Genomic DNA, 13,080 nt, shown 5'->3' with positions numbered 1-13,080 from the left:
CTTAGCTTTTTTTATAGTCCAACTCTCACATCCATACATGACTCCTGGGAAAACCATAGCCTTGACTAGACAGACCTTTGTTGGCAAAGTAATGTCTCTGCTTTTTAATATGCTGTCTAGCTTGGTCATAACTTTTCTTTCAAGGAGCAAGTGTCTGTTAATTTCATGGTTGCAGTCACCATCTGCAGTGATTTTGGAGCCCCCCAAGATAAAGTCTGTCATCTTCAACCCTTAGGAAAGGCCCCTCCCTAGGGGTCCCGGGTAGGGGCGGGGCTACACGCGTCACTTCGCTCCGCCCCCTGTCAGGTGGGCGGGGCCTACCTCTCCTTAAAGCGCCCGCCCTCACCGCTTTGTCCCTCGGTGCGTTCGGCTTCGGGGCGCCTGCGTTGCCCACCCTCTCGCCATGGCCCAGCCACAGTCGTACCCACGGGGTGTCCCGACCCGGCCTGCCACCGTCTTGGGCGCCATGGAAATGGGGCGTCGCATGGACGTGCCCAGCAGCGCCGCGGCCGTGCGCGCCTTCCTGGAGCGCGGCCACACCGAGATCGACACGGCCTTCGTGTATGCTGACGGCCAGTCCGAGAGCATCCTGGGCGGCCTGGGGCTCGGGCTGGGCGGCAGCGGCTGCAAAGGTAACGCCTGGCTCCCCGGACCCCGGCACCATGACCGCCCCCGAGCCATGCACTGGCCGCGGCCGGGACCGACCGCCTTGTCCACCTTGCCCCCCTCCCCAGGCCTCCCCGCAGCTCTGTGAAACTCCCTCTTCCCAGCGCCCTTGCACATCAGCTCGGACAGCCAGACATTTGGTCTTGACTCTTTTCCTCTCATTTTCCCTTCCTCTCGGTAACGTCCCGACAGTGGCAGAGCCTGGAACGACTTGGCTAGCCCCTCTCAGGGTGCCCAGGAAACGGAATTCGGCGCTGGACAGCCCATTCCCCCTTTCCCCTCCCCCGCAGGTGCCCGGTGCGGTCCGATCTGCAAGAGTCCTGCCCTTATTGCCCTGGCACTCCCTGGCACCATTGCAGATCAGTCTTTGGAATCAGTGGGGACCGGTTTCCTCATTGCTCTGAGCCCTGGCCCCCTCCCTGGAGCCCTGGCCCCGCGGTTCAGTCCGCAGTGTCTCCCACTTCATCCGGGCTTCCCTGGTGCCCCAGATGGTAAAGAATTTGCTTGCAATGCAGAGACCTGGATTCGATCCCTGGGTTGGGAAGATTCCCTGGAGAAGGGCATGGCAACCCACTCCAGTGTTCTTACCTGGAGAGTCCCCACGGACAGAGAAGCCTGGCAGGCTGTACAGTTCATGGGGTGGCAAAAGAGTGGGACAGGAGTGAGTGCCTAACACTTTCACTTTTCCACTTCATGCCTGGGAGCAGCAGGAGCTACCAGCAGTAGCTGCGATAGGGTGTGGGGGAGGTACCCCGTCTAACTGCCGCATCTGTGCCAGCCTCTGTCCGAAGCCATAGAAGAGGAATTGACAGTCACCCAATCCAGGGAGCTCAGAGTCTAGAGACAGCTGGGGAGCCCAGAAGAGGGACCCCTTACCAGAAAGGGCCAAAGAAGAATGCTCAGAAAAGGGAACATCAGACCTTGAACTGATGCTTTTCCAGAAGAGGAGAAAGGCATTCCTGGCAGGGGGTGTGAGCAGTGAATGTGCAAAGGCGATGAGGTTTGGCAGTGCTGAGGGTATTGGAGCAGGCAGTGGAGCCCAGCGGAGGTTTATTGTATGGGCCCAGGGGAAGGTCCCCCACCAGTCTGATGCCATCTGCAGTGCTAATAATGTGCCGGGCAGGCACATAGTGAGGGCTCAGCAACGCTGGCTGATACTGTTAGTAGGCATGAGGTTCTGGTAATAGTAGACGCCATTGGCACCCTGTGCCGTCTTTCACTCTGGGGTGTCTCAGGGAGAAATGATTCACGGCATGGTAGATCTGGAGCAAGACGAGAAATGCATGGGGCTCAGAGCTGCACTCTTTCTAGGTCACTTGGCAGCCTCTCCATGACATCTCTGGTCTTATTATTATTTTTTAAAATTTTAATTGAAGTATAGTTGATTTACAATGTTGAGTTAATTTCAGATGTACAGCATAGGGATTTAGTTTTATATATATACATATATTTCAGATTCTTTTCCATCATAAATTATTATGATATTGAGTATTGTTCCTTTGCTTTACAGTAGGTCCTTGTTGGCTGTCTATTTTTATAAATATTGCTTGCTCGATCACTAAATTGTGTCCAACTCTTTGCAACCCCATGGACTGTAGCCTGCCAGGCTCCTTCCTCTTCCCCTGGGATCTTCCTGGCGAGAATACTGGAGTGGGTTGCCATTTCCTTTTCCAGGGGATCTTCCTGATCCAGGGATCAAACCCGTGTCCCCTACATCTCCTGCATTGGCAGGTGGATTCTTTACCACTAAGCCACCTGGGAATCCCCATTTTCTATATATTATTGTGTATGTTAATCCCAAACTCCTAATTTATCACCCCCTTCCCCCTTCGGTAACCATAAGTTTGTTTTCTGTCCGTGAGTCTGTTTCTGCTTTGTAAATATATCATTTGTATAATCTTTTTAAGATTCCATATGTAAGCGGTATCATATTTGTCTTTCTCTAACTTACTTTACCTAGTATGATAATTGCTAGGTCCTTCGATGTTGTTGTAAATGGCAACATTTCATTCTTTCCTGATGGCTGAGGAATATCCCATTGTATATACGTACCACATCTTGTTTATCCATTAATCTGTCCACAGGCATTTACATTGGTCTTATTTCTGATTACTTTTCTTCTGCAGCATCTCCTCTTCCCTCCTTTAGGCTGGAGCCAGCTGGGCTACAGTTCTCAAATCTCAGATTTGAAGTTAATGTCAAGAAGGGGTGTGGGCCAAAGGGGAGGAGGCGGTGGAATGGAAAATCCCAAATGAGTAGGCCTTCAGCCCTGCAGCCTGGTCTCTCCCATCTCAAGGGGTCTGGCCTGCTGAGGTGACTTTCCAAGAGTAAACAGCGCAGAAAGGGCTCTCTTCTCAGCCGTTAGCTTGCTCATCTGATTCTTAAGGAGGATGGGGAGAAAGGTATTTAACTCCTTCCTGGGTCACACAGGTAGCACAACACTGGCCTTTTCTCAGTTGGATGTTTCTCTGATCCTCCCCTGGGGCCCCGGTTGAGGCCTCTTGCTTCTCTTTCCTGAGTTCCTGCCACAGTCTCCTTGCCGTTTTCCCTGTCTCCAGACCTGTGCCCGAGGTTCTTTGTGTTTCATTCGGAGTCATTGTTCAAAACTGCAAAGCCGACCCCCTAACTTGTGGCTGGAAGTGTTTAGAGTCGTCCTGTGGTCCCCTGAAGTCAGATTCTAAGGGGTGCCCTCAGGGCCCTTTGCATCTCTCTGGTCTGTGGCCCCTTCTCTCGTCTCGTGTACCCCCAGACCTGGTGTTTTAGGTCTGTGGGATCGCAGGCATGACTCCTCAAAGCCATGTTCTTGCCCCAGGGTAGCCTTTGACTCCTCTTGGAGATTCAAAGCCCTAGAAAGCCTTCCCTGAATTCTCAGGGCTCCTCCCTGCTACTCCTGCGTGCCCTGACCTCACTTACCCCGTGGTGCCCCCTTAGACTGTGGGTCCTTGAGGGCAGGGATCCAGGGTTGGCATTCCTCTTCCAACCTGAAGTGCCAGGCATGCCACACCCAGCTGTCTGGTAAATAGTCACTGTAGTGATAACATTAGCAGCTCATAATGAGCAAGTGTGTCAAAGTTCTGATCAATCCTCAGGGCCTCCCAGCTAGACAGTACCATTGACACTCTCAATTTACAATTGAGAAAATTGAGACTCTGTGTGTGTTTGTGTGGTGTGTGTGCATACACGCATGTGCGTGCTCAGTCTTGTCCGACTCTGCGATCCCATGGACTGTAGCCTGCCAGGCTTCTCTGTCCCTGAGATTTTCCTGGCAAGAATACTGGCGTGGGGCTCAGAGAGGTTGAATCACTTGGAAAAGGTCATAGAGCTGGAATTGGCAGAGCTGAGGCATGAACCCAGGCCTGCCTCTTAACCATTAACCCTAGATCCTCTCCAGTGATTTCTAAGTTGACCTGAACTTCTATTTTTCTCCTCCCAAAGTAAAAATTGCCACCAAAGCCAATCCATTGGAAGAAAACTCTCTGAAGCCTGACAGCCTCCGGTCCCAGCTGGAGACGTCCCTCCAGCGGCTGCAGTGCCCCCGAGTGGACCTGTTTTACCTGCACCTGCCAGACCACAGCACCCCCGTGGAAGAGACGCTGCGCGCCTGCCACCAGCTGCACCAGGAGGTGAGCACAGCCCCCCACTTCCCATCCTGGCCTGTTGGTGCCCAGAGAGCAGAGGCTCCAGGGCTGTCCCGGAGCAGAGCAGGGGACGGACCCCACGCCCAGGGTCCCAGTCTCTGGGACTGGCCTTCTGGGCTGCGGGGAAGTCTGACCGTGGCCTCTCCCCCGCAGGGCAAGTTCGTGGAGCTCGGCCTCTCCAACTATGCCGCCTGGGAGGTGGCTGAGATCTGTACCCTGTGCAGGAGCAACGGCTGGATCCTGCCCACCGTGTACCAGGTGAGGCCGGGGCTCCAGAGGCCCAACTCCAGGGCGCCTGCCATCCCAGGTCATCTTGTGCCCCCCGCCCTCTCCCACTCCCCTGCTCCCAGCCTGTAGACGGCCCCCCGGGGCCCTCAGGCCCTGGCCCCCCATCCTGCCTGCTTCTGGCTCTGCGGTCAGCCCAAACTCACCTCCCCCTTCTCCCTGGAAGGAGTGCCTGGGTGTCACTTAGATACCTGTTCCTCTGGAAGGCTTTCCCGACAGCCCCGTGGGTCCTCCAGTCTCCAGATCCCAGCTTTATGCATTGAGCGAGTATCTCTGAGAATCTGCCGTGATCACAGAAGCCACCTTTGCTCATCTGTCCCGTCCTGTTTGCTTGCTTGCTTGTTTGGCTGCCTCGGGTCTCAGCTGCGTCACACGGGACCCGCATTGCGGCCCACGGACTCTCCGGTTGCGGCTCTCAGGCTTAGTTGCCCTACCAGGGATCAGACCCGTGCCCCTTGCATCGCAAGGTGGATTCTTAACCACTGAACCATCAGGAGCGTCCACTCTGCTTTGATTTTAACTCGACTCTGACATCTCCTGAAGCAGAGAGCTCACCAGGTCCACGTGTGTTTGAGAGCTTGGGGTCCAGCCCATGGCTGGTGCCTGCGGATGTGTGTGGGATGGCAGAGCCAGGCCGCCGTCCCTTCCTGGGGCCCAGCCCCATCTCCCCGTCCACCAGTAGTGACTCTGGAAACCATGCTGGGGTCCCGGGGGTCTTGACTGAAGACTTTGAGAGCAGGCTGGGGCTCCCCGGCCGGGCCCCCGCTCAGCTGGCCCTTCTGCCTGCAGGGCATGTACAACGCCACCACCCGGCAGGTGGAGACGGAGCTCCTGCCCTGCCTCCGGCGCTTTGGACTGAGGTTCTACGCCTACAACCCTCTGGCTGGTACTGGCTGTGGGGACAGGCTCCCCTGGGTGGGAGGGCCTTCCTGACCCCATTCTGCCCCTTCCTGACCCGGGAGAAGCCTGGCCTCAGGCCTGGGAAGGGGAGGGGTTTGCCAGGACCTCCATTCGTCCTGTTCCCCGCCATCACCCCCACTTCCAGCGAGACAGGCTCTGGGGCAGTGCCTGGGGGTCTGACCGCAGCCTTTCCGCAGGAGGCCTGCTGACCGGCAGGTACAAGTATGAGGACAAGGACGGGAAACAGCCCGTGGGCCGCTTCTTTGGGAACAGCTGGGCAGAGGTCTACAGGAATCGGTGAGCTGGGGGCAGACGGCGCCAGGACGGGCAGAGTGGGAGGGGTCCCACAGTCTGAAAATGGGGCGTCCCTGGGGCTGCTTTCCTTTCAGGGCCTTCCCTTGCTGCCTGGACCTAGCTCTCTTGATTCCTGGAGGAATTAGGAAACCCTCTGCAAGGCTTCATTTTGTTTTCTTGGGACCTCCGTGAGGAATGCCGATCCCTGGGCCTTATGGCCGACCTTCCAAGTCATAACTCATGCCTAAGAAAACTGGTCACCTGCCAAGGGGGAAAGACAGGGCCCCCGATGGAGGAACAGGAGGCCTGGGGCCGGGCTGAGCCCCCGCCCTGGCTTCCTGTTTCTCCAGGTAAAGTAAGGGCAGGGTTTGCATTCTTAAGAGCAGAGACATCCTTGAGGTCTCTGGTGAGGGAGCCAGCGTCCTGGGTGGTTCTGTTGCCCAGAAAAGCAGGAGACGCCCTGCCCGAGGGGACCCTGGCCCCTCCATGCTGCGGGGGCTTCCTGGGTTGCTCTTAGGCAGTGGCCCCCCGTGTGACCCGTGGTCCTGACCCCGTGCTACCGTCCCCACCTGTCCAGCTACTGGAAGGAGCACCACTTCGAGGGCATCGCCCTGGTGGAGAAGGCCCTGCAGGCTGCGTATGGCACCAGCGCCCCCAGCATGACCTCAGCCGCCCTCCGGTGGATGTACCACCATTCCCAGCTCCAGGTAACCTCCCCCCGCCCCCACCATGCCTGGAAGCCCTGCCCCCGCTCTCTTTGAGGAGCCAGCATGATTTCTAAGTCATTTTTCCCTCTGAAATCTCTCTGGTCCAGTTCTCAGGCAGCCTTCCTGTTGTTCTGGGTAGCTGCCGAAGAACCAGGCCCTGTCGCGAGGGCTTTACAAGCGTGGATTGAACGATTGCTTAGGCCTGATGAAGTGGGATTATTCCAGTTTTACTGATGAGCACACAGCTGTGAATGGGAGAGAAAGTTGTCACGGACTTCATATATAGCCTGCTGGTCCTGCTCCTCTCTGGGAGTCGGGTTCCCTCTCTTTGGTGTCCCCGTCTTCCTGGCTACACCTTTTCTCCAGCCGTACACAGTTGCATAGTGTCTGGCAGGTTTTCAATAGATGGGAGTTAGGTGCTTTGTGTAATTTCTCATTCCCATAAGCATGGTGAAAACTGAGATCTGAGTGTTTGGGGTTACAAAGCTAAACCAGGTTCGCACAGCTGCTGAGTGGCAGAACCGGGCTCTGAACTGAGGTCTGAATGAGGACGAACATCGTGGCAGCAGAGGAAAGAAGAGAGGATTCGGGGTCACATAGTTACGAATGTTGAAGGCACCATAAGTCTTTGTATAACTATTGATAGCTTATGGTGAACCATGTCGGCTTCTTGATCTCCGAAGATTTAGCTTAGGGACCAGGGACCAGGCTTGATGTCTCACAGCTTTCGTGTGGCAGAAGTTCATTACAGTGAGAAAGGACAAAGAAAGCTTCTGACACAGACATCAGACAGGGTCAGAGAGAGCCCCATTGGCTAGTTTTATCAAGGCCTTATAGACTTTTACCAGACCCACGCCCACAACATACGTTAACAATAGACAGGGTCTTACCAGAGCCACGCCCGCTCCACATGAACAGGATGAGTCAGAAGGTTCTTGTTAAAAAGGAGACACACATCCTCCCGCAAGACACATTGTTACATAACCTTCCCTGGTGGCTCACACGGGAAAGCGTCTGCCTGCAATGCGGGAGACCCGGGTTTGATCCCTGGGTCCGGAAGATCCTCTGAAGAAGGAAATGGCACCCCACTCCAGTAGTCTTGGCTGGAAAATCCTATGAGTTGAGGAGGGTGGTAGGCTACAGTCCATGGGGTCACAAAGAGTTGGACATGACAGAGCGATTTCACTTCAGTTCAGTTCAGTTCATTTCAGTTGCTCAGTTGTGCTCGACTTTTTGCAACCCCATGGACTGCAGCACACTAGGCCTCCCTGTCCATCACCAACTCCCGGAGTTTACCCAAACTCCTGTCCACTGAATCGGTGATGCCATCCAGCCATCTCATCCTCTGTCGTCCCCTTCTCCTTCTGCCTTCAATCTTTGCCAGCATCAGGGTCTTTTCAAATGAGTCACTTCTTTGCAACAGGTGGCCTAAGTATTGGAGCTTCAGCTTCAGCAGCACTCCTTCCAATGAACACTCAGGACTGATTTCCTTTAGGATGGACTGGTTGGATCTCCTTGCAGTCCAAGGGACTCTCAAGAGTCTTCTCCAACACCACAGTTCAAAAGCATCAATTCTTCAGCACTCAGCTTTCTTTATAGTCCAACTCTCACATCCATACATGACCACGGGAAAAACCATAGCCTTGACTAGATGGACCTTTGTTGGCAAAGTAATGTCTCTGCTTTTTAATATGCTGTCTAGGTTGGTCATAACTTTCCTTCCAAGAGTAAGGGTCTTTTAATTTCATGGCTGCAGTCACCGTCTGCAGTGATTTTGGAGCCCAAAAGAATAAAGTCAGCCACTGTTTCCCCATCTATTTGCCATGAAGTGATGGGACCGAATGCCATGATCTTACTTTTCTGAATGTTGAGCTTTAAGCCAACTTTTTCACTCTCTTCTTTCACTCTCATCAAGAGGCTCTTTAGTTCTTCTTCACTTTCTGCCATAAAGGTGGTGTCATCTGCATATCTGAGGTTAGTGATATTTCTCCTGGCAATCTTGATTCCAGCTTGTGCTTCATCCAGCCCAGCGTTTCTCATGATGTACTCTGCATAGAAGTTAAATAAGCAGGGTGACAATATACAGCCTTGACGTACTCCTTTTCCTATTTGGAACCAGTCTGTTGTTCCATGTCCAGTTCTAACTGTTGCTTCCTGTCCTGTATAGAGATTTCTCAAGAGGCAGGTCAGGTTAGGTGTTCTGGTATTCCCATCTCTTTCAGAATTTTCCACAGTGTATTGTGATCCACACAGTCAAAGGCTTTGGCATAGTCAACAAAGCAGAAATAGATGTTTTTCTGGAACTCTCTTGCTTTTTCAATGATCCAGCAGTTGTTGGCAATTTGATCTCTGGTTCCTCTGCCTTTTCTAAGACCTGCTTGAACATCTGGAATTTCACGGTTCATGTATTGCTGAAGCCTGGTTTGGAGCATTTTGAGCATTACTTTCCTAGCGTGTGAGATGAGTGCAGTTGTGCGGTAGTTTGAGCAGTCTTTGGCCTTAGTACAGAGCTTAAGATGAGTTGTTTTATTGTATAATCACTAGCTATGGGCTTAAAGAAACTAAGGTGTTATGTGACTAAGACTAAGGAATGTAGGGAAAAAAGTTTGCCCTTTTCTCCTTCTTGAGAGCCCCAGATGCCTTTCTCCTCCTTGGGGACCCTGGACTTCTTATCAACCTACCTGAGAATTAACTCTCTCACTACGTAGGGTATAAAGAGTCTGCCCAACCCCAGGTCTTGGCAGGGGCGGGGCTGGGCGGGGGTGTGTGTGACGGGGTCTCTGTGGGGCATCAGTGCGTGACGTCCGGCCGTCTCCCCTTGCAGGGCGCCCACGGGGACGCGGTCATCCTGGGCATGTCCAGCCTGGAGCAGCTGGAAGAGAACTTGGCGGCCACTGAGGAGGGGCCCCTGGAGCCGGCCGTCGTGCAGGCCTTTGATCAGGCCTGGCGCCTGGTCGCCCACGACTGTCCCAGCTACTTCCGCTAGGCCCCCGCCCGGCTCAGGCGCCGGAGGTGTCTCCCCCTTCCGTCGCCTCTCCTGCTCTCTCCCTGGCCGGCCTTTGCCTTAAGCTGATTTCGTGGTCGTCCTCCATCGTCTGGATCCACACGTTATTTTTCTAGACCCCTGCCTCCCTCCCAGGTGCCCTCACAACGTGTAACGCCTTGGGCTGAGCCCCTCTGGGGCGCTTCCCGTCTGAATAAAGCCAGCGCTAGCCCTGCCTGTGGCCCAGTCACTGAGTGGGCCCCGCAGGTTTCTCTCTCAGCTGCTGTGACTCGTCTCCTCCCTGCCTGCGCCTTCCTGCCCGAGGAGTGGACCCTCGAGCTGGAGCCCCCGGGGCAGAGGCGGCGGGGGGCCTCCCAGCCTGACCTCTCGGTGGGGCTGCAGGCGGCCCTCACGTTCCCACATGACAGAGGGAAAGAGGGCCGTCCACCCTGAGGTGGATTTTCTGTCCGAATTATCTCACTGGATGCTCAGAAAGGGAATAATTTGGACAAAAACCTTCCTCCAAGAAAGATAAAACCCCCCAGGATGCTGTGGGACATTTTAACACACAGTCATTTTATTAGTGGCTTTAAAAAAAACAGGAAAAAGTGGGACTTTTCTGGAGGTCCAGTGGTTAAGACTCTGCGCGGGGTGCAGGTTCGATTCCTGCTTGGAAATTGAAGATCCCGCATACTGGAAGGCCCACCCCTCTGAAAACAGAGGCAGTGCCTTCCCTCTTAGCTGAAGCCTGCTGGCGTCTGCTCATCTACAGATTCTCAGCTCCGCTGCTGCGCCTCCCCCTGTTAGCGTGGGCCTGGGCAGCCAGGACCCCAGTTTCCCTCAGCAAATCCCTGCTCCAAGTAGGAGGCACCCAAGGCTGGAGAAGAAAGGAAATCCCAGGTCCGGTTGTTTCTGTTAGAACATCACGCCCTGGGCGAGGGATGTGAGCCAAGCAGCAGGAGCAGGCAGCACCTGAACCTGTCTCTTAAGTGACGACAGGGGCTCAACTTGGAAATGCAGCCGAAGCCACCAATCAGAGGCTCCTGAGTCCAAAGAAAGGTCCTACTTGCCATCTCGAAGGAGACACTGCAGATACAGTTTGATTATTTGGAACCTCCCTTTGTCTTCACCCGTGACACAGTGAATGCTTCCCAAAATGGGGTAATCACCCTGCTTGTATGATCAGCCATTGTTGCCCAACAAGCCACCCCAAAACCGAGTTGCTTAAGATGACAAAATCTGAAATTGACCTAAGAAGATTCAATTCAATTTCTATCAAAACCCTGCTAGATTTTTTCTTACAGATACTGACAAAATTATTTTAAAATTCATATTTGAAATTCAAGGGATAGAGAATTGCCAAAACAAGCCAGAGCAAAGTCCTCCAGTTCCTGATATCAAAGCTTACTACAAAGCTACAGAGATAAACAACAGTATGGGTTGGCATAAGGATGGGACTGATGGGACAGACTGGAGAGTCCAGAAAGAATTTCACAGTAGCTTAAAAGCAGAAACAGTCCAAAAAGTCCAACAACTGATGACTGCATCAGTTAAAAGTGATATGTCCATACCACGGAATATTATTCAGCCAATGAAGTAATGAAACACCTATAATATGGATGAACCTGTTTTTCTGTAAGCTTTACTTACATTTTAAGTTCAAAAGATTTGTCAGCAAAAGAAATCAGTTGTTACACAGAAACAATTTTGATTTGTTATAATTATTTGTCTTAATTTCAGTATACAGTTATTAAGTAGAAACAGTAAAGAAAGTAACTCTACATATATCACCAAATTGGGCTGACCAACATCCCGACTTGACCGGTGCTGCAAAGTCCCCTGTTAACAGCAGTATGGAGTCTCGACTGGGAAAGCATCCCAGGCAGTGTGTCCATCCCACAGGTGAGCCTTCAAGTTGCAGTTTCGGGCTCCAGCTTATAATTCCAGGGCGCAAACTGAGATGCAAAAATGCAGCTCTGGTTTTACTTTTACAATCCTGTTTGTTTCACTTTGGGAGTCGCAAGACTTCTTAGACTTACAGGCTTGGACGGGCCTGCAGGGGCTTCAGAGATTCCAAGACCTCCTCCCCTTCTTATCTGAACTGCTGCCTGACTTGCTGTGCTTGCAAGCGGGCACAGAATCGTGCAGTGTCTGTGCGGGTCAGAAGCAAGTCAGAGGACTGCTCTCCTGCTTCTGAAGCCTGAACAAGACTACCTCCCTTCTAATTTCCCTAACAGAACCTTGAAGGTGATACACAAAGTGAAAGAGGACAGTTCCAAAAGGGCTCATATGATCTGATTTTTGTGGCATGTCTAGAATGGGGAAATCTGTTAGAGACAAAAACTAGACTTGTGGTTCCCTAGGGCTGAGAGATGGGTTGGAGATTGACTGCTGAGGAATACAGCTTTCCTTTGGGGGTGATGAAAATGGAGGAACTGGAGATTAACTGTGAATGAGTACAGGTTGCTTCTGTTGTTCAGTTGCGAAGTTGTGTCTGACTCTCTGCGACCCCGTGGACGCATGCCAGGCTCCCCTGTCCACCATCTCCTGGAGTTTACTCAAACTCATGTGCCTTGAATAGGTGATGTTTCTTCTGGGGGTGATGAAAGTGCTTTAAATTTGATTGTGATGGTTGTACAAGGCTGAATACACTAAAAACAAAACACACTATACTCTTTACTGTGTTCTTTTTTAAAGACCTGTGTCTGTTCTTGGCTGTGCTGGGTCTCTGTTGCTGCACACGGGTTTTCTCTAGCTGCAGAAGGTGGGGGCTGTTCTTCGCCGAGGCGCTGGGGCTTCTCTGCAGTGACTTCTCTCGCTGCAGGGTGCGGCTCCAGGCCACACAGGCTTCAGCAGTGGGCTCCGTAGTTGTCGCCCGTGGGCTTGGTTGGCATATGGACTCTTTCTGGACCAGGAACTGATCCCGTGTTCCAGTGGTTCGGAGTCTGAGAGCTATAGGGTGGGCACTTCTGGCTCATATAGGGTCAGGAAGCCTGCTGCTGATAGGGGGGGCTTTTGGCAATAGTTACAAAGGGCTCAGTCAGCTTCGGACGTGACCTTGGTTCTGGCCTCCGTATCTGTGGCCTTGGTACAAGGCCTCGCAGCTGTGGCCTTGGGGCAGGACTCCACAGAATTGTTTTCGTGAGGTGCAGATGCTTTGATGTGCTGGTTAGAAGCATTCATGATACCTAGGGATTGCCTCCATAACTTCAGCAGAAAGCATTAAGGGGAACGGCCGATACTCCAAAGCCTTCAAAGTCAAGGAATTGTACCAGCACCACTTATAGGGAGAAAATGTACCCTTATGGTACTTTTGGTAACTTACGGTTACCAAAGGGGAAAGGCAGGGAGGGATAGACTAGGAGTCTGGGACTAACATATGCACACTGCTGTGTATAAAACAGATCATCGGAAACGAACTGCAGTACGTAGGGAACTATACTCTGTATTTTGTAATAACCTATAAGAGAAAAGAATCTGAAAAAGAATAGATGTAAGAGTTGAATAAAGCATTTCCCAAATCCTATAAAGCAAATTATTAGCTCCTGGCCCCCAGACATGAAGGCTAAACACTCACATTGTCATAGCCTGAGAAAAGTGCATTATA

At 52.5% G+C, this 13,080-nt stretch overlaps 1 protein-coding gene across 1 annotated transcript; it reads left to right on the top strand.

The window, feature by feature from the left end:
* The first annotated feature begins 361 nt into the window (after positions 1-361).
* Positions 362-9,720, top strand: LOC138075605 (aflatoxin B1 aldehyde reductase member 3). The gene is made up of 7 exons (XM_068967474.1): positions 362-632; positions 4,102-4,289; positions 4,458-4,562; positions 5,379-5,475; positions 5,687-5,786; positions 6,361-6,490; positions 9,315-9,720. The coding sequence occupies exons 1-7, from the start codon at positions 404-406 to the stop codon at positions 9,474-9,476; spliced, it is 1,011 nt and encodes a 336-aa protein (XP_068823575.1). The 5' UTR covers positions 362-403; the 3' UTR covers positions 9,477-9,720.
* The last annotated feature ends 3,360 nt before the right edge of the window (positions 9,721-13,080 follow it).

The sequence above is a fragment of the Capricornis sumatraensis genome, chromosome 3 (genome assembly GCF_032405125.1).
Source record: "Capricornis sumatraensis isolate serow.1 chromosome 3, serow.2, whole genome shotgun sequence".
NCBI lineage: Eukaryota > Metazoa > Chordata > Mammalia > Artiodactyla > Bovidae > Capricornis > Capricornis sumatraensis.
Note: the sequence above shows the minus strand (reverse complement) of the source record. Positions and strands in the feature narration are given on the sequence as shown.